This window comes from Melopsittacus undulatus, chromosome 11, assembly GCF_012275295.1.
Source record: "Melopsittacus undulatus isolate bMelUnd1 chromosome 11, bMelUnd1.mat.Z, whole genome shotgun sequence".
Taxonomy (NCBI): domain Eukaryota; kingdom Metazoa; phylum Chordata; class Aves; order Psittaciformes; family Psittaculidae; genus Melopsittacus; species Melopsittacus undulatus.
Genome location: NC_047537.1, coordinates 17978759 through 18002607, shown reverse-complemented (window position 1 = coordinate 18002607; position 23849 = coordinate 17978759). Strand labels below are relative to the sequence as shown.

Genomic DNA, 23849 nt, shown 5'->3' with positions numbered 1-23849 from the left:
TGTTTGGTCTGTGATGAATACCAGAGCATATGACTACAATACAGGCAACCCAAAATATCAGAACCTGATACTGATGAAAAAGGAAAAAATAAGGTAGAAAGGAGATTGTTTGTTAAAGTCACTAGTTAATCCGCTAATAATAGAAAATAAATAAGCTATGGGGGTGGGGGATGTAAAAAGGAGGGTTATATAAGTCAACTGTAACCCTTAACATTTGAAGTCTTCATTTTCTGAAAGGCATTCCAGTTCACGCGGTGGAGCTCCATGATTTAGCAAAAGCATTAGGGAAGCTCCCATTTGCCTTTCAGCACTGAGATCAACCTTGTGTGGAAATGGAGGGCAGCTTGCTCAGGATCACTTGGCTGTCCCCAGAACCTGGCTGTTAGAGGGCTGAGCACAGCGGTTTTGGTTTTTACTTGAGCATCCCAGCAGAGCTCAAAGCTGATCTGGTTTCAAATCCATTTTGACTGAAGTTCCAAGTAAGGAAAACACATCACTTGCACTCTCTGCTTCACAGCAATTACATGCTATGAATGACACAGAAGCTGCCACCAAGACAACAGCACAGGAATGTAAAAGGAACAGATGATGTTCAGAGCTTTCAGAAGCCCTGAATTTCAACCTAAAATCTCAAGAGGGAAGCTTACATTATGTTTTGCTGTTTCTATTCTCAGCTGAAGGATGGGTGGTTGGAACCCTGCCAGGCTCTAACCACCTAATGGGAACAGGAAAGCATCAAGCCCACCCCCAGCATTTGGAGGAAGGATCTAGTGCTGTCTGGGATCCAAACCCCTCTCTTTTAATCATCCCTGTTTGCAAAACCTTTTCTCACTTCTTATTCCCCTTGTATCAAAGTTGCAAGAGTTAAAAGTGTTAGGAAGAATTATGTATAAGTAATTCAGATAATTAAATCTAAATCCAAACCATTACACTGGCTTTCTGCCTGTCTTCCTACATAACTCACCACTGGTTTGGTAGCAAGCTGCTACAGCCAGAAAGGACATTTATCACATTATCCACACACCACTCCTTTTTTGACAGAAAAATGAATTCCTATGAGCATTATCTATTTTCAACACATGTGTCCCAGCATCTGCTTCCCATCAGCAGCTTTTAAGTTCTGTATTCAAAGAACTTAGAGAACTTCTGGGGATGGGTGACAACTTGAATAACAAGACTGCAACCTGGCCTCTACTTCTAACTAATATAGAATAAATACAGAACCCAAATGGGACTGATGCTCCTTTGTGAACAGCTAACTAGTGCTGTACAGCAGAGTTAAATCCACTTCTTCGCTTTCAGGATGTGTGACTGCCATCTGACAGCTACGCAACACTTGCACGGGAACAGAATCCATGTTTCCTTATTTGGGATATTGCTTGAATAACAGGGAATCATAAAAATGATTGTCAAAGCATGTCATACCCATACAGAGGACAAAATGGCAGTGATAACTACTTAGTTCATGCGTTGCAAGATCATAGATGAGCACTTAACCTGTGCCTTACGGCACTGCCTTTAATAACACAATTATGTTTTGCATGGAAATACTGTAGAAGGAAAATAATTGTTTTTGGATGAAATATGGCTGTGGATTAAAGATGTCCCCTGGCTACAGGATTCTGGTCTCCTTTAGTGCAGAGGTTGGAAATGCAGAGCCAACAGGACAGGGACTTGGTGCAGGAAAAAATAAGGTTTAACAGTGCAACACCAAACTGCAAGCCCAGGCCTGTGTCACTGGAAAGCTACTCAGCACTCTTCTCATCTTTCAGCTGTCCCAGGCAGGACATGATTTGTAGATGTTTGAAGTCTGTGTAGATTTGCACAAAGACCAACAGGACACTGCTGTACAGCTGCTGGGTGCTGTAGATGTTAAATCAGGTCTCCTGCACTGTGAACAGGGAAGCTGAGAGGATCAGTTTAAATGTCATTCTTTGCTCTCTCTGTAAGATAAGCACATGACCCCACTGTACCCCGCTGGGGGCACAGTTAGGAGTAAAGATGGGCATAACACATAAAGGCTCCTGGGATTGCTCCTAGCTTCCAGCTGCAGACTGGACAATAATCCTTCAAAACAGTGCCAGGTATGGCTTTTAGATCTATACCTACATGCACAACTGTATGTAAACAAAAATACACAAGAGGCCTAACTCATGCCCTCAATAACTTGATATGAATTTTAATATCAGAACCATATTCTAAACTGCCTTCTGTTGGTTTTGCTTTAGGATCTTAAAATCCTTCTAATTAACACTTCTGCAAGATGAACAAGACTCATTTTAAGGAGTGGATGGTTACCATTAATAAGCAGTTCTCTGCACAGATATTACTTCGAAGAAATACTTCCTTTGCTACCATCTATTCACCGGAGGAACTGCTGTAGATTAGCACTAGCTTTTAAATGCCATTTTGAACAATAAGCTCTCCTCTGCAAGTTGCTAGATTATTGGAGCAGCATTAACAACACATTGCTGTATACAAACAGTCTGACAAATGCCAATGTAATCTTCCAAAAATCAGCCTACTGGAAAAGACTCCACCAAACCCCTACTTTTGTGACTCTCCACTACAATTCAGAAATTGGAATTGTCAGTCTCATGGGTAAAGTTTTAAATACGGATGAAATACGTTTCAGGTAAATGGATCATAGATCACGTATGGCAAACTGACCAAGGACAAACCTATTTAAACACTTCTCCTTCTGGAGCACATTTTAGTACGATACTCTCAGCCATTAGAATACTTGACCACAGCAGGGAACATGAAACTATTTTTAAACAGATATTACAGTAAGTTTTAATTACTTCAAAACATCAGAGAGAAAAATGACGGAAGTAACAGAACAAATCCCACTTGGAGAAAACCATGGTGAAAAAGTCAATATTTAGCCACAACAAAGACGAAACAGAAACTGAGAGACAAAAATCAGATGAAGAATTTCAAAGAGCGCTGCAAGACCAGATTCATTTTGAGAAGTCTGTGGTCATGATACAGAGCAGAGCTCCCAGAAGCTTTTATTTCAATACCTCCCCCTAAGCGGTTTTCTCCTTTTTCCCCCCCATTTTTATTCCCTGATGCTTTGTCTACAGCAGTACTCTGTCTTTGATTAGAAAAACTCCTAGATGCCTAAAACCTTGTCTTTGGGACATGGCTGACGTTAGAATAACTTCTCCCAGCCAGCCTGAATATTAACATCTTTAACCAATCCAGCTTTATGAGAATCATGTATAAGCCCACGGTACAATCCGTGCTTGAGACCTGAAGTATGGAAGAGAACCATTTCTTCATAAAAGGCAACAAACACAAGACAGAGCAACAGCAACAGCCTGAATTCATGCAACCCTTAAACCCCATCTGGTGCCAAGAGATATGGGTTGCAGAAAAGAAACAGATGCATTCTGCCTGAACAAGAACAAAGACCAAGCAAGGGTACCAGAAGACAAGAAAGGTCAGCCAAAAGGCCCCAAACTCTCCAAGGGTTGAATTCAAAGGAAGTGCTAAGTAACAATGGAAGTGCCAACAAAATAAATACGGATCACCCATCTAAGGACCCGGCACATTATTGTTGTAAGCCTTTCTTATGTTCACTTGGACTATAGAATCCAGTGTGTCACATTCCATGGATTCTGTTGTCCTCAAGACAAGTTAACACTGTATGACATAAGATTTCTATCTTTACGTATAACCACAGAGTCAGACAACATTCATTAATCTGTATAAAGCATGTTATAAAACTATTTTCATACCTGGACCAAGCAGCGGGGACCGGTTCGGCTGGGCACTTGACTGGTGCGATGGCTGAGGTTCAACCATGTTGGTGTTGATAATGGTGCTAGTGGTGGTGGTATTGGTTGTGGTACTGCTCTGAATTATAGGATTATTTCTATCCCACATGTTTACAGTCTTGTTGTTGTTGTAATTTGGGTCGCCCCAAGCTGAGGTACCATCATCGATTTCCATCTTGCGGCGAATGGACGGTGGGGATGGTTCTTCCCAGCCAGTTGCCTCACAGTTCTCTTTTTGTTTGGCTGGCACTGGCCCACCAACCCACCCTGACCCCGTCTGTTTGACAGAAGCAGCTCCTCCCCAGTTACTTACATTGTTGTCCTGGGGTTTATTAGCCCAGTTTTGTTGGGGGCTTGGCTTTAAAGATTCCCCCCAACTTGTACCTGTATTAGCCTTGCTGTTTGTGCCATTTCCCCACCCGCTGGTCCCAGACCTTGTGGAATCATTCCAACCAGACCCTGATCTATTGTCAGAATCCCATCCAGATCCATTCTTCTTCCCATCACCCAAGTGTCCAGGAACAGATGATGAATCTGTCCAATCTCCACCTCCTGAAGTCCAGCTTGGATTTGATTTCTGTCCATCTCCCCAGTTTTGAGATTTGGGTTTCTGAGGTTCACCCCAGGTAGGTGATTTGTCCTCCTGATTTGCGGTCCCACTCCAAGCGTGGCCGCTTTTGGCAGCAGCAGCATTATTAACAGTAGTAGAGCTTGCTGACTCTCCCCATCCCCCTGGGCCATTTGGTGCTTTGTTGTTATTGTCTCCCCAACCTGTATTTGTTGGAACAGCTGCCGGTGGAGAGTTGACCCACCCAGATACTGAAGAGGTATTTGTACTGTTCATGATGGACCCATCATTCTTCCCCCCTGAGTTTGAAGATTGAGTAGCTGCACAACCCCAGGCCTCTGTTCCATTGTCATTCTTTCGTTCAGACCTTGGGGACTCTTCAAATTCCCAGGCAGTGTTTTGCTTTACAGGGGTCTGTCCCCACCCTGTATTGGACAGGACCCTGGGGTCAAGGTCATTTCTTGGCAACTGAACTTGCCCTTGGTCTATCATCCCTTTGTCTCTCCTCCTGCCCTCTCCAGCCCCCTCCCTTCCAGTACTGCCTTCATTTTGACTCCCACTGCTGTCATTACTTCCTTCACTAGCTGTGGTGCCAGATGCTGCAGCTTTGGCCCAAGAGTTTATTTGTTCATTGCCCTGCTGCATGGCAGGATTCGGACTGGTAACACTAGAACTATCCCACCCTGTTGATCCTTTCCCGTTGACGTCGCTATTGGAATGCTGGTTTGGGGGCTTGCCCCATTCCCCATTCACACCATTACTGGTGTTCCGGTTGGGGTGGCCCCACGCTCCAGAATGCATACTACCAACACCGCTGTTGCCACCACCCCTTCCCCATGCTAGTACCCCAGGACCAGAAGGAGGTCCCGAATCCCACGCGCTCGCTCCGTTTCCCTCCTTTTGCACAGCACTGCTGGATCCATTTTGTTTAGCACTTAATGCTGAGTTCACAGTGTCTCCATTCCCCTGACTGAACCCAGAATTGCTGTTTCCTGTGGCAGGATTAGCTGGGGACATCCCCCACACTGAACTGCCCATTCCTTCACCACTGCCCCCGCTGACTTGAGAAACTGATGTTCCGTTAGCACCAGGAAGGCCTTGCAGGTGGGGCGGGATGATGGCCCCCATACCAACAGCCATCCCCCAGTTCGGCAGTCCATTTGTCTGCATTGCATTGATAGGGTTTGGTGAAGAGTTCATGGGGTTAGTGTTATTTGGTCCATCAGTGTTAAGGTTCTGAGGTTGTACGCTGAAAGACACATTCTGAGAAGTGGACGTTTGTGGTTCTGTGCTCTCTTGCGGCAGCAAGTTTCCCCAGGCACCTAAGGTGCCTGTTGGGTTCCCATTCTGGTTGCCCATGTTCTGACCTATGGCACTGACTGGACTGCAAATACTGGAAGGGTTGCCTGCTCCCACAGTTCCTTCATGTCCAAGTACAGGCCAGGCAGCTGGATTGGCATTAGGGTTAAGGTTAAGATTAATGCCAGCATTCGAGTTGGAAGCACCCCAACAGTTCTGACTTCTACCATCTCCCATCATGTTGTCCATCTTTCCATCCCCAGCACTGGCAGAGCAGTGAGCTAGGCCAGAGCTGGAGCCAGCAGCCACCCCCCACACTCTGGCCGAGCTGCCGTTACCGTTTGCTCCACCAGCTCCAAGGGCACTCTGGTTAGAAGTGCTTTGGACGAGTGCTCCGTTGGCGCCATTATTGCCATTAGTTTTCTTTGTATGTCCAGTGAAGTTGCCTTGGGCACTCCCTGTAGCCATGCTACTGTTCTCTGAGCCACAGTTGGAGGCAGAGTCAGTGTCTGTAGTACATTCTGAGGCAGACTCAGTCTCAGCTCCGGTAATGGAAGGCCACGCTTCCTTGTCAGTCCTGTCTATTATCACTTTATCCCAGCTGCAGTTGCCTTCACTCCTGAAAGCGGGCTGCTGTCCCCAGTGGGAATTCTCATAATGGTCTCCCAATCCACTGTGGCTGAGATCTGAAAGGATCCAACAAGGTTAAAAGTTAAAAATGAGTCTGCTCTTCAAGCACAGCAAAAGCCCTCAATTAAGCACTATTTTACATTGCTAGCTACAACACTGCAGTCTGCTAAAATTTAGAGTATGCTCTCTAACATAATACAGCCATTTTCCTCACTACAATAAAGCACGATGCTCATATTTAGCTTCTCTTTATTCTGGCAAAACTCTCAATTAGAATAATAGAACAATTCAGTTTTAGAACAGAGCAACCACAGTGTTTTCTACCCCTTAGTATGCTAGTAAAAATAATAAGCAGGCAATAAATAACAGCAGCACACACACTATGAAAAATCTAAAAGCAAAGCTAAAAAGCAAATTTGGAAAAAACACAGGAGAGTATCTAGCAAACTCTTTATCATTTATTCTGACTTAATTCTCATTCTTCAGAGAAACACAAAGAAAGAGCATTAACAAAAACTGCATGTTTGCCTGCCGTTAGATACAACAAACATCAGGTTTAACACACTACACTCATGCTGCATTTAGGTTTTTCACCCTTCCTGTAAATATACAAACAAACAGACAGGCACCTGTTCTATTCAGCTCAATTACACATTTAAACACCTTTACTGTAACTTACATTTTAGTAGAGAACTTGGGCATTTCTAAATAACAGTGAGTTTTGTCAAGAAACTTATGTCTTTAAAGGATACATGCAGCTTTTGCACTTGCGCATAGAGCCCAATTTTCCCCCAAACCCAATGGAAATCAATGTTATGTCACACAGGTACTCAGAAGACAGTGTTTTCAGAGCACTGTCCACATCCTCAGAGCCACTAATCCAAAAAATGAAAGAAAAGCTCTTGAGCATCTCATTGCTTGCCGGGGTACACCATGTTAAACTGGAAAATACAACACTTCTCCTGCTGAAGCTTAGTTCAAGGTTTTGCATTTACTTTCAATCCTGATGACTCTACAAGATTCCTAGTACAGATTATTCCTTCTAGTTTCTTTTGATGGGAATTTGATAGCAAGTAATTCAGCCTGACCCTAGGGATATGTACTACAGGTGATCTGTGGAACAGTTCCTCTTAACTGGTTGTCTGAATAAAGGGAAAAAACTGCACATCCCTAAGTTACAAATTCTGGATGTCAATTATTTTCACTTGCAGAAACAGGAGTTTGCTTTTTTACTATCTGAATAAATGGGATATTGTGTGGGGAAGATGGGATGCAACAAATCTCCCAAATCAGCTGTTACCACTGAATGCCTAACATACATTAATTTAAGAGACGAATATTTGGGTGTGATGAGCTTCTCTACTTGCCTCCAACTAGAGCTGTTCTAATACTGCAGAAAAACTGTTCCAAGAACAAAAAAAGCAGCTTTCTCTCTCTGATGAAGTCTTATTCACACACTTCACCTGTAGCTTCCAAGAAAGGGGGGGTGATTACTTGGTTGGCTTGTGAAGATTTATCAAGATGAAGAAACGAAGACAGACTGCATCTCTATTTCATGTTGGGTTTTGCTTTATTTCTTTTTATTATTTAAGTCAGTTAAAGCAGAAGTATGAATATTAGAGGAAGGAAGGGAAAGGAGTATTAGCCCCTCACCCATCTTCTCATGATGCCAGGAAAAGCCTAGCTTTCCACAGAAAGAGCTAAATAATTGACGTGTGTATGACAAGTCCAAATGATTTGTCACTGAAAAGGAGCCACTTGGATTTCCCTGCATTCTCTCCCTTACATGCAATGGCTAGAAAGGAAAAAAGCATCATGCTATTCCCAGATAAAGCCAACTGGTTACATTACCTAGCTAAGGAAGAAGGTTGAAAATTTACCTGATAATCTGGGTTTGTTACACAAGTGCTGAATAGAGAACAGAATCCCAGATAAGATGCGATAGGGGAAGGAAAGCCTATGAAATGGCTTTAAAAGGATCAATGGGGTCAGAAAAATGAGCTGGTAGGAATGAACAAAATAAAAAGCAGGAGCAGTCCAGGCCAGAAGGTAAGAAGTTGAGGCAACCAAAGAATCAGATAAGAGGAGCTATGTGAAGCTTTTTCACTTTGCGCTGTGGGTGGTGAGATTCGGCACTGACTGTGTTTCAGACACGACAGGAAGATTTAACAGTGTCTTGAAATACATTGTTCGAATGAAAAAGGTCTTGTCAAAGCCGAAACCCAAGCTACATGTGTGAGTGCCTGGGAGAACGATGGTGCTGCCCGAGGCAAGTGTGAGAATGTCTCTGCAGGGCAGGTCTGCAGAGAAGGATCAAGAGCCCAGCGCAAGATGTCTCAATACTCCCAAGACTGACCAGAAGAGATGAAAGGCAGCTGCTTGTTTAATCTTTGCCTTTCCCTTTCCCTCTCCCCCAGAGGTGGTGGTTAAAGCATGGCTCAAGGTTTAGAGACAGAAAGTAATGGAAAGGGGTGGGAATGGAAGAGGAAGGTGACAGAACAGCCTAGACAGATTGCTGAAAGCAGGGAGCAAAAGGGCTCATTAAATAAGACAGGATTTTGAAGAGCAGTCAGAGAAACAAGAAGGTGGAAAAACAACACACAGGGGGAAGAAGTATAAAACCCGAGAGATGTCCATGCTCATATTAAAAATAGAAAATGGCCAAGTGCCTCAGCCTGGATAAGCACATCTACTCCAGACAGTGTCACACCAAGTATGTTTGGCTTGGAAGCCACACACACGCAGCTCAGACCCCTTTGCTTTTCAAGGGTTTGCAACTCCATAGTTATTCCTCTTTATGTATTATCAGCACAGCTCCTCTTACCAAGGTTCAGATTATGGCTTCAACAATAACCACTGATAACCTCTAAGGAATTACTTGGATAGGGATTACAGTAATTCCGTGAGCAATGGTGTACCCGTGCTCTGTCTCCCCTGCTCTGGAATCACCAGGACCATGCTGGGACCATTCCTAGGCCAGAGATACAAAAATCACAGCAAAGCCAAAGACCTGCAACAACTGCTCTAACACCAAAGGCTGCTGCTACAAAGCTTGTAAGAAACAGGGTGGAAAAATAGAGTTCACAAAGTAAACAGAAAGCTGCAAAAGCTGCGACTTTGCTGCCAAAACAACTTCACAGTTTGGGTACAGAATGGATCCTGAAGAGAGTGATTTTTATGTTCTTGCCTCTAGGAGCAAACAACCAAGAGATATTTTCCCATTTTCTCTAGACCAAAAGGAGTTAATTCCCATAAATTAAATAACTAGTAGCACAGTCTTACACTTAATCCATAGGGACTTTAAACATCTGGGGAAAAGAACGAAAGCAAAGTATTTTACATGATGAAATCTTGAATTTCTTTGGTTGGGGTTGGGTTTTTTTGAACACACAGATTTCCTCCAACTTTCCAGGAAACCAACTCTTCATAAAATTGCCAATATTTTCCTGTATTTTCAAAGCTGTCGAGACTGAAATGGGAACCCACGGGACACTAAAAAAAAATCTTAATAATTACTTCCTCTTTATTTACGCAAAGATCAGACCTAAAAGCACTGCAGTCCCCCAAAACCATTTCTAACCTCCCTCTGTCAACTGAGCAAAGATTTAAGCACAGCATGGCACGAGGAACAGGAACCAGAGGTATTTTGGGTTAGCAAATCCTAGTGCTGCTACCCCACAAAGTGAAATGGACTTTCAAATGAGTCATTGGTGGTGGGAGGAGATTGCTGTTGTCCCTACACACTGTTCCCAACATACTTAACCAACTTCAACTTAGTGCTTACTAAAGACAGAAAGCATTTTAGGCTGTGTTTGAAAATAAAGATGAGTAATTAGTTGCAAAAGCAGTTTAATGTTTACATAGATTCCAAATGTAAAGTACAAGTAGAGTAAAATGAGAAAAGCTGTTGCATGGATTTCTTAGAAAAGCAAAATACATGCAACTGACCCAAAACTTCAATCCTTATTATTGTAAATGACATCATCACCTTTCTTTTCATTTTTATTCAGACAAGTTAAGGTATCTGTATCTTCGTAACTTCCATTACAGTGATTAGTTCAAATGCTGTGCAGTAAAATGATGCATCCTCAAGTATAATATCCAGAACCAATGTATGAGAGGGTGTGGAATGGCAGAGCCTGGGATAAATGTTTAATAAGATCCACACTATTAATAAGTTTTGCTCATCCAATTTTAAATCAGCTCTAACAGTGACTCCCTCTCATAGTACCAGTTTTGTTTTTCAGTTCATGTTAGTCAGCCTAACAACAACCTGCCTCATTGACTCATCCTTGTCCTGACCAAAGGACAGCTTACAGGTGAGGTTGCTCTTTGCTGTGACATGCAGAATAAAGATCCCAAAGGCGGTGACAGCCCTCGTGGGGATTTTACTTGTCATACAAAGGTTAGCCATTCTGAGTAGGAAGTGAGAAAAAAGGGCAAATGACCTTCTCCCCTCCCAAAAGAGAAATACTTTTCCATTCAACATGAACAGACCTTTAAAAGGCTATACATGAATTTCCAAATTAAATAGGAATTGCCAGAAACATTTTAAGTGCTTGATGAAATGCAGCCTGATTTCATAAAAGAAAAGATGACACAAGCATTTATTCTAAAGAACGAAATACAGGAAAGGAGAAAATCTGGGAATTACAGTGCTGATGTTTCAGGTTCCCTGCCACATCCAACTCTCTCCATACGCTGAGGGAGAAGACAGATCTGAAAACTGCCATCTCTCTGAAGCCACTTAGCTCCTTAAAGCAAGTCTCATAGATGTGAGGAAGCTGAAACCTTGAATAGCATAACATAATGTGGAAAAGACAGGAAAGAGATGGAAGCATTGAATAAAGCAGCTTTATTTATTTTAAAACTAAACCACAGTTAAGTACCCGAGTGGCAAAGCCCGTTATCCTGTTACGACATTAAAATGTAGTTCCTCTCCTCTGATGCTGAAAGCTTTTAAAACGCATTAAGAAGCCAAACCAAAACAAGTTCTCATTATTAGCAGAGACTCCACCAAACACCACCTCTCCACAACAAAAAGCAGTCGAAAACACCAAACAATTGCATTTCCTTTTTCCTGCTCAGTGCAACATATCTTTAGCAAGCAGCTCGCTGCGAAGACGCCATTTTATCAAACCTGAAACGCAGCCAAGAGCTGCGGACGCTGTGCTGCTGCTCTCCGCTGAAATGTTATGTAAGAAATTGATTTAACAGAACCAGATGCTATTTTCTCAGGGTTAGGGTTACTTTCTCTCTCGTCCTTTTTCTCTCTTTTTTTTTGGCTCTAAAAAGGGCTGATGGGTAATCAAATACCTGGAGAAAGGAGCCGCCCAACCATCCTAGGAGACGCTACATTGTGTGCAGAGCTGTTTCTACTCCTGCATCTACGCTCTCCAGGGCTCCCGGCTTCAATATGTCGGCTGTGTACAGAGTAAGCCTCATCCTGTAGAGCTGCCAAGAAAATCTCTCTGTGCAAGCGTGCGCCCAGACAACCTGCAAGCTCGGCCGGGCCTCGGCTGCACTGGCTATGGAAATGCCCTCTCCACGCACAGCCCTCCTCCCCCTTCCCCTCACTCCGCTCCTTAACTCTGGGTGAAGGTATCAACAGAGTAGGATTTTTAAGCTTTGATTATCTAATTGCAGCTGACACTAAACCGATCTTCCTTCCTCTTTAAATTCTTTCAACTGTCACAAAACATTTTCACTTCAGGACCCAGCTACAATTAGCACCCTAGCTGCTTTTCTCCCGCTTTTGAAAGTCAGCCAAGAGAAGAACTGCCGACCGCCTGCCCCGACAGCAGCTCCTGCCATGGTCCTCCTCCTCCCTGCCCTCACAGCAGCTCCTTCTTCCTGCCCGGCATTTTCCTCCCTGTCTGACAGCAGCTCCTGCCCGGTATCCTCCTTCCTGCCCGACACCATCAGCTCCTGCCCCTGTCCTCCTCCTGCCCCACCGCCAGCTCCCACCCCAGCAGCAGACCAAGCCCCAGATGTACACTGGCGTGTCGCCAAGCCCTTAATGACTTCCCAGCCTCTATCCAACACAGATCTAAGTGGCAAACACAAGAGCATATTAATCAAAGGCGCTGTTGTTTATAAACGCCTAGAACTGCTCTAATACTGCAGCATGGATCAGGGACTCCTTCCTGCCTCCTGCAGCATGGATCAGGGCGACTCCTGCCTCCTGCAGAAGCAGGGACCGACCATCTTTCATCAAGTGCGGAGTGCTGGTTTGCTTTAAGACATATGAACACACAAAGTGTGAACAGAAGGGGGAGCAGCTTAATGTTTTCAGGACCTAAATAACATCACAAAATCTGAGAACACAAGTAGAGGATTTTTATCAATACATACACATAATTTGTGTTAGTTAAAATACACACAAATCTAAGAGGATAATTTACAGATAAACTTTCAGTATGACCAATACACTCCCCTACAATTATTTCCCCTTCTCACTTCCTTTGTCTTCCTCCTCCTATCTGCCCCAAATACATATTAATTACCGAGTAAATGGAGCACGTTTTCAATCTGCTGTGGCTTGGAGCAACCTGCTCTAGTAGAAGGTGTCCTTCCCCATGGCAGGGGGTTGGAATTAGATGAGCTTTTAGGTCCCTTCCAACCCAAACCATTCCATGATTCTATGATTCCTTGGTGCAGTTTGTCCCTCCTGCACCAGGTCACACATCACTGATGTCTCTTTAAAGGGTTGGCTGCATTCTCAGAATTGCTGCCACTTCGCTACCAAAGCACAATTGCTGTTGCTATTCTTGGCTCAAGAACTGTTCCACTGAAACACCCCTGAAAATAGCTGGTTTCCTTCTGAAGATGTTTATTCTCTATTTCTTTGCAGTAGTATCTGAATGCTGGTTGGGTTCAACCTCATTTTAAAGGCACGAGATGAATGAAAATCTAACCTGCTTGGGTTAGTTTCCATTCAGAAAGCTATTTCAAATGCAACCAGAAACTAAGTTGGAGAGTCAATTTTGCAGTAACTTTACATTGACAATATCATTGTGGCTTATTACATTCCTTCAATACCAGCTATACATGACTGAAATTCCCATTAATTAACATGATGTGTTGAAACTGGAAGAGAACATATCATATATTCCCACGTTCCCTGTATTCAATAACATAAACTTCCTGTAATCAACTTCCATGCAGGCAGGTACTTACACAGGGCAGCTCTTCAAGGGGATGTTTTTTACCAGTCAGGAGTACACAGAAAGGCAATGCAAGACCCCACACCAGTTTGAGGGAACATAAAGCACAGCTCCCACTCCAGCCTATACTGGCAGAGAGCATCTGCTCCCTTCCATGAGCCCCATCTTGTAGCAATCTTGACAGGGCACGTGTCTGAGAAATCTGAACTTCTTACAGATATCTGCACAGTGGAAAAGGGATTTGAGAGGTCATGCAGAACACTCACCTGATCCAAGGAACCATTCCTGATACATACTAGGTGACATCTACCCAAACCACCAAGGAAGAAGCCCTCCAGCAACGGAGACTGCATATTGCCAAGTGCTCTATCTCACTTCTTCAGACAGCTTTCAAACTGGCACGTTTTTCCTAATGTCTAACCTTAATCTTCCTTGTTGAAATTTCAAGTCCATTATTTCTTATCTGATCCATCACAGGCATACAGAACAGATCACTTCTTCCCTGCAGCAGTCATTTAGGTATTCTTGCATTTATAACTCCAGTCTTCTTCCTCTGACTTAGGAGCTCCAATTCCTTCACACCTTGCAAGGCCTGTTTCTGTTGCATTCCTCTGCCAACTGCTTTACCTCCTTCTCAAGGCACAGTACCACCCCTAAAGTGAACTCAATATTCAGAGGCCTTATCAGAAGTACCTCATGGAAAGCAGCACTGTTCTCATCCCTCGGTGCGTCTGTCTTCTTTACAACAGTGTGACACTATTAATCTATTTACCCTGTGACCAACTCCAGATCCGTATCTGCACTGTGATACTCACATATCCATGTCTGTGTACGGAGCTGGTCTGGCCAAAAGAAAGAACTTTTCCCTTTTATTTCTCATTCCATTACACATTTTTGTCACCACTGTTGTTTATAGCCAAAACACTGATGCAGACATTGAAGAATACAAATGTGCACTCTCACTGAAATGTTCTCATCCTGCTGGGAAGGATTGATAGCTGCTCCCTGTCTACATCTCCCTGAGCAGTTGTGACACTTCTCACAATAGTTTTGTCTTATACTTCCCACTTATTTGCACCATGACACAGAAAGTCTGCTGAGGTGCTACCGCAGGCAGGGCAAAGCTGACTTCTAGGGCATGATCTCCCTTCTAATTTCGCCTGCTGCACCCAAGAGGGAACTACTCTCCACTGGCATGACATCCTCTCCACCAACCTATGCTGGCTCTGTCCTTCTCTTGTGAAGCTTTGAATGCACAAAACTAGCTGCTTTGGTTATTTTTTCTAGTATCATTCTAGCAGATTACTCTGATCTGCAATCCCTCAGTTTCTTCATTCTCACCTTCCAATACTGTTTGGCTCATTTTCTCACACTCTGAAGGAATGTCAGTGGGCCAGAGTGCTCCAACACATCCATTATGCAGTCCACTATGAACTTCAGCACTTCCAGACACCTGCTAACATTTGAGTTCCTTACATACTCTAACTCACTGTTCTACATCTATCATTAGTTTACTTATGCAGGGAAAACTCATTTCAAGTATCACTGATGCCATCTATCAATGGTTCTTCCTGCTGATCATCAGACCATTTCCACTGGCCTTCCTTTTACTACTAAGGCACTTACAGAAACATTGTATTTTTGTTCACTGTTTCTTGCTGGTTTTGGGGTTTCCCCCCCAAAAAAAGCTACAGGCATCTTTGGTTTTCTATGTGTTTCTTGTAGTATCATACCTGTTTCCTGAGCTGTACCAATTCAGCTTTCCAAGAACTTTCACGTGACATTACTCCCTTTCTGCTCTTCCCAAGGACCAAACTCTGATTTCTTGGTCACTTTGACCTTCATTTCTTTCTATTTTTGACTTCACCACCACCAGAGACAGGTCCTGCTACTCAGCCTCTTCACATGGTTTGCCAGAAAACTGCCATCTGCACAGTTTAACAACTTGCCAGACTCTGCCTCCCAACCTTTTTTCCCTGCAGACACCCTGGCAGTTCATGTCTCTGGCTCACAGCAGAGCACAGCCATCTACAGTAAAACCTGGATGTAGGATGCAGGTTTATGATTCTAAAGCAAAAGCAGTGGCCTTTGAGTCACTGTGCTTTTGTCCCGCCCCACTCTTTGGAAGTGAGGACAGCATAACTCTAAAGGCATCTCAGCTATTTAGCCTTTATAGATGCCTGGTTTTCCTTCTCCCAGTAAAAAATTCTAATCTCTGACAAATAAATTTGAAGCAGCAGATTTATTTTTCATGCTCGGCTGCCTGATGTCAGATAACATACACAATGCAGAAAAATTCATTCCAAAGATTAGTTTACTGATGAGGTTTTACCATCATTTTTCATTCATAATGCCTGTATTTGTGCTACACAGAGCCTGCTACTTCTCCATCTATATTCAAAGCACTATATGGAATTTCTCAACATTTACATGGGAGACAAAACCCTTTTGTGGCTGAGCCTCACTTCCCACAGACTTTCTCATTACTGCATTTCAGAGTATGCTCATCACTCCAGAGCACATCCAGGCAGTACTGCCTAGATCCCATCTCCATGTTAACTGCTACATTTTTGTCCTTGTACAATGGTTTTTAACTTCCTTTTGTCTAAACATATACCTGTCACCAGTGACCTTTGGGAAGAGTGCCTGATTTCCAGGGACATGGGGTACCAAATGCTAAACAAAGCCCCCAGGAACAAAATAAGAAAGCAGCACAGTCCCTACCCATGCAACCTCTGCAGTACCCGAGCATCCCTTCACAACACTAATTCCATGAGACAAGATGTAATCAAAACAAATTCTACTAATTTTTGTGCTTTCTTATACAAATAGCATAACATCAGATCTAATCCTATTAGAACTTTTACACAGCCACACTGCAGAAGCTTTGTGTACAGTGATGAGCTGTACAGTGGACTGCTCATGGCTAACACCCAGTCAAGTGATGCAAACACTGGAAGCTGTTAGGAGTTTTAATATAGATAATAAGCATTATGTGTTTGCTATATACAGTTACCTTCCACAGAAGTAGTATAAATAGCTGATTCTTGTGTTCACAAAGGAATATCACCATGCTAGTTCCTTCACCTGAGATTAAAACCTACAACACAGCATGTGTTCCAGGTATTATGCAGTACACTTTAAAAAGTGTATTTGCTATACAGTATGAAATTACAAAGTGTGCAAGCAAGAGGAATAAATGTACTGTCTAATCCCTGATCTCTACTTTATAGCATTTAGTAGTGTAGCTATTCCATATAAAATGTTAGATCCACAATAAGTCAGTTTCTAAAGTTTCCTGGTTTAATTTTGTAACTTTCCAACTAAAAGCAAAAACCACAGCAATGTTCAGCCAGCAAAGATATGCTGCTAATGGAATTACAGAATATGGGCCCAAAGAGATAAAATTCAGCAAACCATTTCCATAAAGGCAGTTTTCACATGCTTTATTTGCCATGATGTCAGGAAATCGAGCTAAATCTTATTTCAAACTGCTGAAATGAGACTTTGTTCATACACTTCAGAACTACTTCTGCATACATGGGCCTTACCTAGCATCAGCACAGTGTACAATGAGCTAAACTGGGCCATCGTTCAAACATGCTTTTAGCATGAAGGTCACTACTCCAAGGAAACACCTGGATGTCAAAGCTTATCTGTGTTTTCCAACTATATTGACTGGGTTTAGGAAAGACATTATCTCTCCCTAAAACTTTTCTCCAAATTTGACTTTGCAATTGCATAGAACTGCCCTATCAGAAGTAACTCTAAATAACCCACAGTTATAGCAGCGGGGTTGGAACCAGATGATCTTAAGGTCCTTTCCAACCCTAACTATTCTATGATTCTATGTTCTAAATCAGTATTATTAGACATGATTTTAACAGTAAGTAGGGTTAGCTTTTTTTACCTTTCTTCCTAAAAAAATTATCAAACATAAAATGAATACAAACAGATCTGTAAGAAGAGTTAACCTGCCGCACAACAGCATCTTCCAACTGTCTGCAACACCAACACAACCATACCTGTGCCACAGGCATGAACATGCAAACTGCAGCTAAGGAAATCTTGAAAAATGAAATAGAGCTTCTAGCTTCATAAGAATAAGAAGAAAGTTCAGCACAGAATGGGGCATCAACCCACAGTAGGAAAATAAACCTGTAACTGCTAGCAAATTCTCACTTCCCAGGAAACAGAAAGCACAAATTCAAAGCTCAACTCTTCAGTTTCCACAATGCTTGTGTGGTTTTGCATTTTGATGAATTACTTGCTTTCATTTCTTTTAAGACTTCGGAAACATGTTATAGCTCCCTTCCACAAAACACTCACTGAAGTTTTATCATGGCTCCTGCAGGACACGGCACGTTCCTGTTGAGTTGATGGATGCTGGTTTCACATTGCTGAGTTGCAGAAAAGTAAAAGGCATCTTCAAGAAAACCTGCTTATTTCTTTTGATCTTTGTTTATTACAATCATCAAACGCACAGGGGCTGCCTGGAGACTCCTATACAAACTTCACAATTTGTAAAGAGACAAAGGAGGATACATTACTTGCTATTTTTAATCTCCCATGGTGGCTTTCAGAAATTACCCAAATTATTTGAGACCACATGGCAAAAAGTCCGTTCCACTAATGCCTCGCACTTTAATGAAGGAAGTATTCACCATATTTACTGGAGTTAGTTGGCAAAGTGGGGAGAGAAGAGATAAAAAGCTCAATTTCTAAGCAAAAATAACAAACTCAAGTAGATACCAGAATATTGCTCATGAAGTGCACCTTTCCTTCGGCCTAATCCTGCAAAGGATTAATTACCAAGGGAGCATCTCAAGAATATACTTGTAGCTCAAGATAAAGTTTCAGACAAGTAACTATTCTATAAAAAATGCCCTAAAGCCGTGCAGAAAACAGTTTAATCATAGTTAACAATAAATAAAAGACTGTTTTCAAGGGGCAAGTTTCTAAAATAGTCTGTAAATTTTAGATGTCTTAATTTCTTAAGTTTGTTTAGTTCATGTTTTACAGATTGCCTTAAACAAGAAACAAAAAAATCACTATTCTCATCCACTTCATTGGTATTCCCAGATGATAAACCCAACAAGGAATATGTATTAGTGGTCATTAATTCCCACTACACTTACATTGGCAGAACATCCTTTTTAATTCATGACACTGCAGTTAAAGAGTTCTGGTAAGTGCTTTGGTTAGGGCAAGGCAGTAGATAACAGAGACTGCTAATAAGAGAATACAGAGATAAAACAATGTGATTTTTACAGTGAACAGGCTGGCAATGCCTCTCTAGCAGCATTCTTTGCATCCAGGTAGTTATAAACAGGGCCTGGAAAGAATGTGGTCGCATAATTTCAAGTTAACTCTAAAGGAATATGACCCCATAAAAAGAAAAGCTACAGACATGAATCTCCATTAAGGATCTTCTGGATACAAGATGGTGGTGTACAAGAATCCTGGCTCCATGATTAATACCAGGTCATCCATAAAAAGAAAGTTACTGTTGCTCATCAGGAGTACAATGAAGCCACATATGGAGACTTCCTTGGGCAGTCCACAGCCCAGGTCTAGCAAGCTCTGGCTAGGCACTCAGAGCTACCAGAGAGGGAGAAGACCCTAAGCAGTGAGGTGCTGTTGACTGCCTACACACTTTGAAGATGTCCAATAACAGCCATTAAGTGATCACCCTTCTATAATGCAGGTGCTGTTCAGACAGACAAAATTCCTGTGTATGTGCAGCAGGCACCCAACACTGATTCTTCTGGACAACTTTTGATTCTTTTTGTTCCTTCCCTTCTTTTCCCCTGAGAACTACTTGAAAAGACATCTTAGTAAATTAAATACCCAGGGAACCAGAGGGACATTTAAAGCAATATAGTTCCTATTGATGGAAAGAGGAGGAAGGTAAAGTTTCCTTCTGACAAAGTACTGCTCAGTGAGAATCCTCATGTTTAAAATTCTTTCTTTTCATACTCACAAAAATATGACCCAGTTTGAATTAAACTTCATGGAAAATTCCTAACTTAAGTGCTGGAAAGTTTTGGGGATACCATCATTATCGCTAAGGGTAATAGTCACTCAAATCTTAACAGCTGAGATGAATAGGTTTTGGCCTTTCCTGGATATTCTTACTTTGCTCTTTATGCTTGTCAAGGTGAAGACAAAGCCAGTAAGAGAGACAGAGTAAGACTGGAGTAATATGTAGTTCATGGCTACATGGGTGTCTCTGAAGTGAGATATTCCACACTCCTCCCAGCCTCATCAAGCAGCCAGGCATATTGTCATTATAACCTGAGCTAGATTTCATCTTCCCTCCTGCTCATAGTAAGTGAACTGATGCTCCACCTACTGGAAAGAAAACTAAATGAGCTCTAGTACTCAGCAAGCTCTGTCTATGAGGAAGATGCAACCATTTCAGTCTTAAAACACAATCTCTTTCTGTGAGCAGACTTAAGAATGCAGACAAGGATTTAGCTTGTCTAAGATTCTCTTCCCTGCTCCAAAAACTGTGCATGGATTCTCTGGTGCCTTTGAAAGCTTTTCTTATGATTTTACATAGTAAACAATGACCTGACAATTCTGACTCTGCACTAATTACTTTCAAGTGATTCCTGACTTTGATACAGGTTAACTTTGTGCAATATGGAACACAATATGAAACTGAAAAGTGGCTGCACTCCTCTTCCTCTCATTTGTATCAGCTTTCACTGCATTCTGTTTACAATGTTAACACAATAATAACAAAAGAACAAAAACTCAAAGTAATTCAACAGCGTAAAACATCTGCTGACAGTTTCTGTAGCTTGTTAGTCTGGCAACTAGTGCTTATTTTATACAGCAAGTTCAAATAGGATTCAAGAAAAGAAGTCTAAAACCTCTGACAGAAACTCATCCAGCAAGATCCAAGTCAGAGAGCTAATGCTGCACTCTTTCAAGTCAAATTCTTTTATGGATTATATTATGATTTATGGTAGACTTCATTTAATGATTTACTGCATGTTTCTTAAACATCCAGGATGTTTCAGATACGTCTATAATGATGTTTGGAAGACGTCTAGTACTGACCCTCAGACAGCGTGAGCCTCCTGAGCTTGCCAATCTGTCTCAACTATAGAAATACTACTGGATTTCTGAAAATAATAAACATATATATTAATCTAACATAGAAGATTAGCCTGACAGTTTACAAACATCTCCAAATCAAAAAGGAGCCGTAACTGCCAGCCACCATCCCTGCTGCTATGCTTTGCAAAGCGAATGCTGCTCTAACTGGTGAGAACTCGTTACTCTCCCCCTCACTAAACTCAGATACTCAAGACTACAAGTAGAACCTGTTTCCTCCCTAAGAACGCCAACATTTAAGTAAATAAACTATTGTTTTATTTTGCCTTTTCATATTTCTCTTTCTGGAGAGTAAGTAGCTGAATATGTTCAAATGCATCTCAATAACCATAAAAGCTTTCATTTCCAAGAGTGGCGATTTTCTTATCTAACTAGAACTTCTAAGGACAACACCAAATAATTTTCTCTGCTGGAGTTCAGCTCAGCAGCAAGTACAGCAGAATAGTGAAAGATTCATTAATGCCCAAAGGGAAAACCTGCAGACAGTTCAGAACCAAATTTTGTGATGTTTGACACATTAATGAGTGATAATGAGCAACACTTGAGATCATACAGAAATTACTAATATCCAAGAAATCAAACCCTCTTGTGGGACTTACTGCAGATAACCTTTTCTAAGCCATAGATAACTATATCTTAGAACACTCCCTGCTTTGCCAAACATGACATACACAACAAAGGCACGATGAAAAAGGTGATATACACCAAACACTGGCTAAGCTCATCTTCACTGCAGAAGCTGCATGATCTCTAGCACAGAAGGGCAAATAAGAAGAGAGCTGCTGCTTTTCTCATTAGCAGCTTCAGTATTTTCCTAATGTGAAAATAACAACTGAGAGCATAGGCAGGCAAACGCATAGAAGTGTCACAACATAAGCCAAGTTCCTATTTCTTATTTTCCTACAATTATATGCAAAATTATCTTTAAGCGGCGTTAAAATTGCCAAAACAATATATGAAATCTTGGAAATACCTAAATCAACAATGCTTCTGTAAGAATGATCACTAAAGAAATATTTACATTTCCTGAGGATTGCATCCATTATAGCTATCAAAGAAACATAAAACAACTGCAAGAGAACCCCACAGGTCTGAGCATCTAAATAGGTAAGAGAAGGTTTTCAAACAGGATCCTGGAAATTACACACTGTATTCTGCAAGAAAAAAGAGCATACACTTGGCTGGAAATCGTGGTATTTTAAGACAATTCTGAACATTCCTTAAGTTTTTGCAACACCTGTGCTAACAGTGGAGTGCAGAACTACGTAAAGGAAATGATACCCCACTGGGCTCCAATTCTTACCTGTTTGGGTCTTACTGGGATGATGCTGTCCACCTGCTCCTTGCTGCGGAGGAGGACTTGCCCCTGCTTGGCCAGTTCCTTGCACTGGGCTGGTGCCGGTCAGAGTCCCGGCGGGCAGTGGCTGGCCCCGCTTTAGGAGCTGCTTCTGTTCTTGCTGGCGGAAGCGTGGAGGCACCTCACGAGGCAGGTAACGGGATGCAGTTGGCTGCTGCCCATTTGCAGACGCACGCTTGCCATTGCTGCTGTTGGTAATAGTGCTGGTGGAAGTACTGGTACCGGTACCGGCAGGTTGGGGCTGGCTTAAACTGGTCTTAATAGGTTCTGGCACTACACAGAAAAGAACAAAACCAGAAATGGCTTTAGTATCAGAAAAGTTGTGTTTGGTGGGGTTTATTCTGTACCTGAGAAAACAGATAATGGTTTTCACCCTCCCAAACAGCTGGCAAAATTCATGAGGGTTTACCTCCCGTGAGGGTGCTGAGGTGCTGGCACAGGGTGCCCAGAGAAGCTGTGGGTGCCCCATCCCTGGCAGTGTTCAAGGCCAGGTTGGATGGGGTTTGGAGCAACCTGCTCTAGGGGAAGGTGTCCCTGCCTGTGGGGGAGGGTGGAACTGTATGAGCTTTAAGGTCCCCTTCTACACAAACTGCCCTGTCATTCTATGGACTGTAAAATACATAAAGAATACATTCTAAATAAAAGTGTTAGGATCAAAAGTCAGGTTAGTGCACTACTATGTACAAAGCGTCCTGAAATGTAACAGTTTTGAAACTTACATCTAAAAAACCAGGTTTGGTCCAGCTGTAATGTACTAGAATACAGCTGATAAAGGTCCCAACTTGTGAGAGCCTACAGGTCTGGTTTTAACCGTAGAAAACTCTGGCCTTATGTCCTACCTTTCCTACTCCACAGGCTGCATGAGAAAGCAGCATGAACAGAGATGCTGGTTACTATATATCGGGTACCCATTAGGCAAGGAGAGAGCACATCAGCAGACAGCTGAGCAATTCCTATATACACAACCAAGTTCACATATTAAATATTGCCTCAACTCTTTTCCATAGTTTTCACCAATTCTTTAGTACCAGGACAAAATACAGTATTCTATAAACACTACTGGAATTAAAACAGCATAAGGTTTTAAAAATAAGAATAAAATCTGGTGATTCTCTGCTTAGGCACTGCCTGTTACAGTATGTGAACCTTGCATTCCTTACTGAAACAAACTGGTATGGTTTAGAACAGGAGGAGTAGAAAGAGCAGATGTGATAATTCAGTACTGAACAGAATCTCATTTAAACTGCATGGCAAGGTACTGCACCCATCCAGAGCACCCACTGCCTTTTTGGTTCTGCAGTTCTTCAGTTTTGGATGCGAGACTGCTAATACTAACATCAAATCACACTACCTATACCCAAGAAAGCATAAATTTGCAGACTCCTAATGACCTAAAAGAACAAGTTAAGAGACCTGATCCACCAGCTTATTCAGCTCTCACACAAAGCTTCCGCTTTCTTGTGGTCTTTGTATAAAGCATTTCAAGACCCCAGTCTTCTACATTTGCACTGCTGGCGTATCTTTGATAAGCCCCATATTAACCTTGCCTTAAATAAGCAGGCCAGGGCCACCCGAGTCTGAGGTGGGGTTTACCAGCACAGCTTGGTGCAGAGAAAACAGCAGTGCTGGGTCTCTTGGGGCACAGCCACAAGGCTGTTGGGATGACGATACTGGGAGCAGAGTGGCATGGCACGACATGACACAAGGCTGGGAACACACACTGGTTTGCTGAGCTCACTTGGTAGCACCTACCAAGTCACCCAGAAGAAGCCATTTGGGCTTCCTAGACATGCAGAACCAAGTATTCCTCCGGCTCATCACACGCCATATCCAACAAGTGCAAAGTTGTACCTCATATCATTGTGTATATATATATATATATATATATATATATATATATATAGCATAAACCCAGT

The 23849-nt window shown here is 42.3% G+C and overlaps 1 protein-coding gene across 1 annotated transcript in view; it reads right to left on the bottom strand.

Moving 5' to 3' along the window:
* TNRC6C (trinucleotide repeat containing adaptor 6C) overlaps window positions 1-23849 on the bottom strand; it is a 98819-nt gene that overhangs the window by 32091 nt on the left and 42879 nt on the right. Inside the window, exons 4-5 of the mRNA XM_031044819.2 lie at window positions 21880-22206; window positions 3747-6338 (exon numbers count right to left, since the gene is read on the bottom strand). Coding sequence (XP_030900679.2) covers window positions 3747-6338; window positions 21880-22206 — 2919 coding nt within the window. The remainder of the gene's footprint in view (window positions 1-3746; window positions 6339-21879; window positions 22207-23849) is intronic.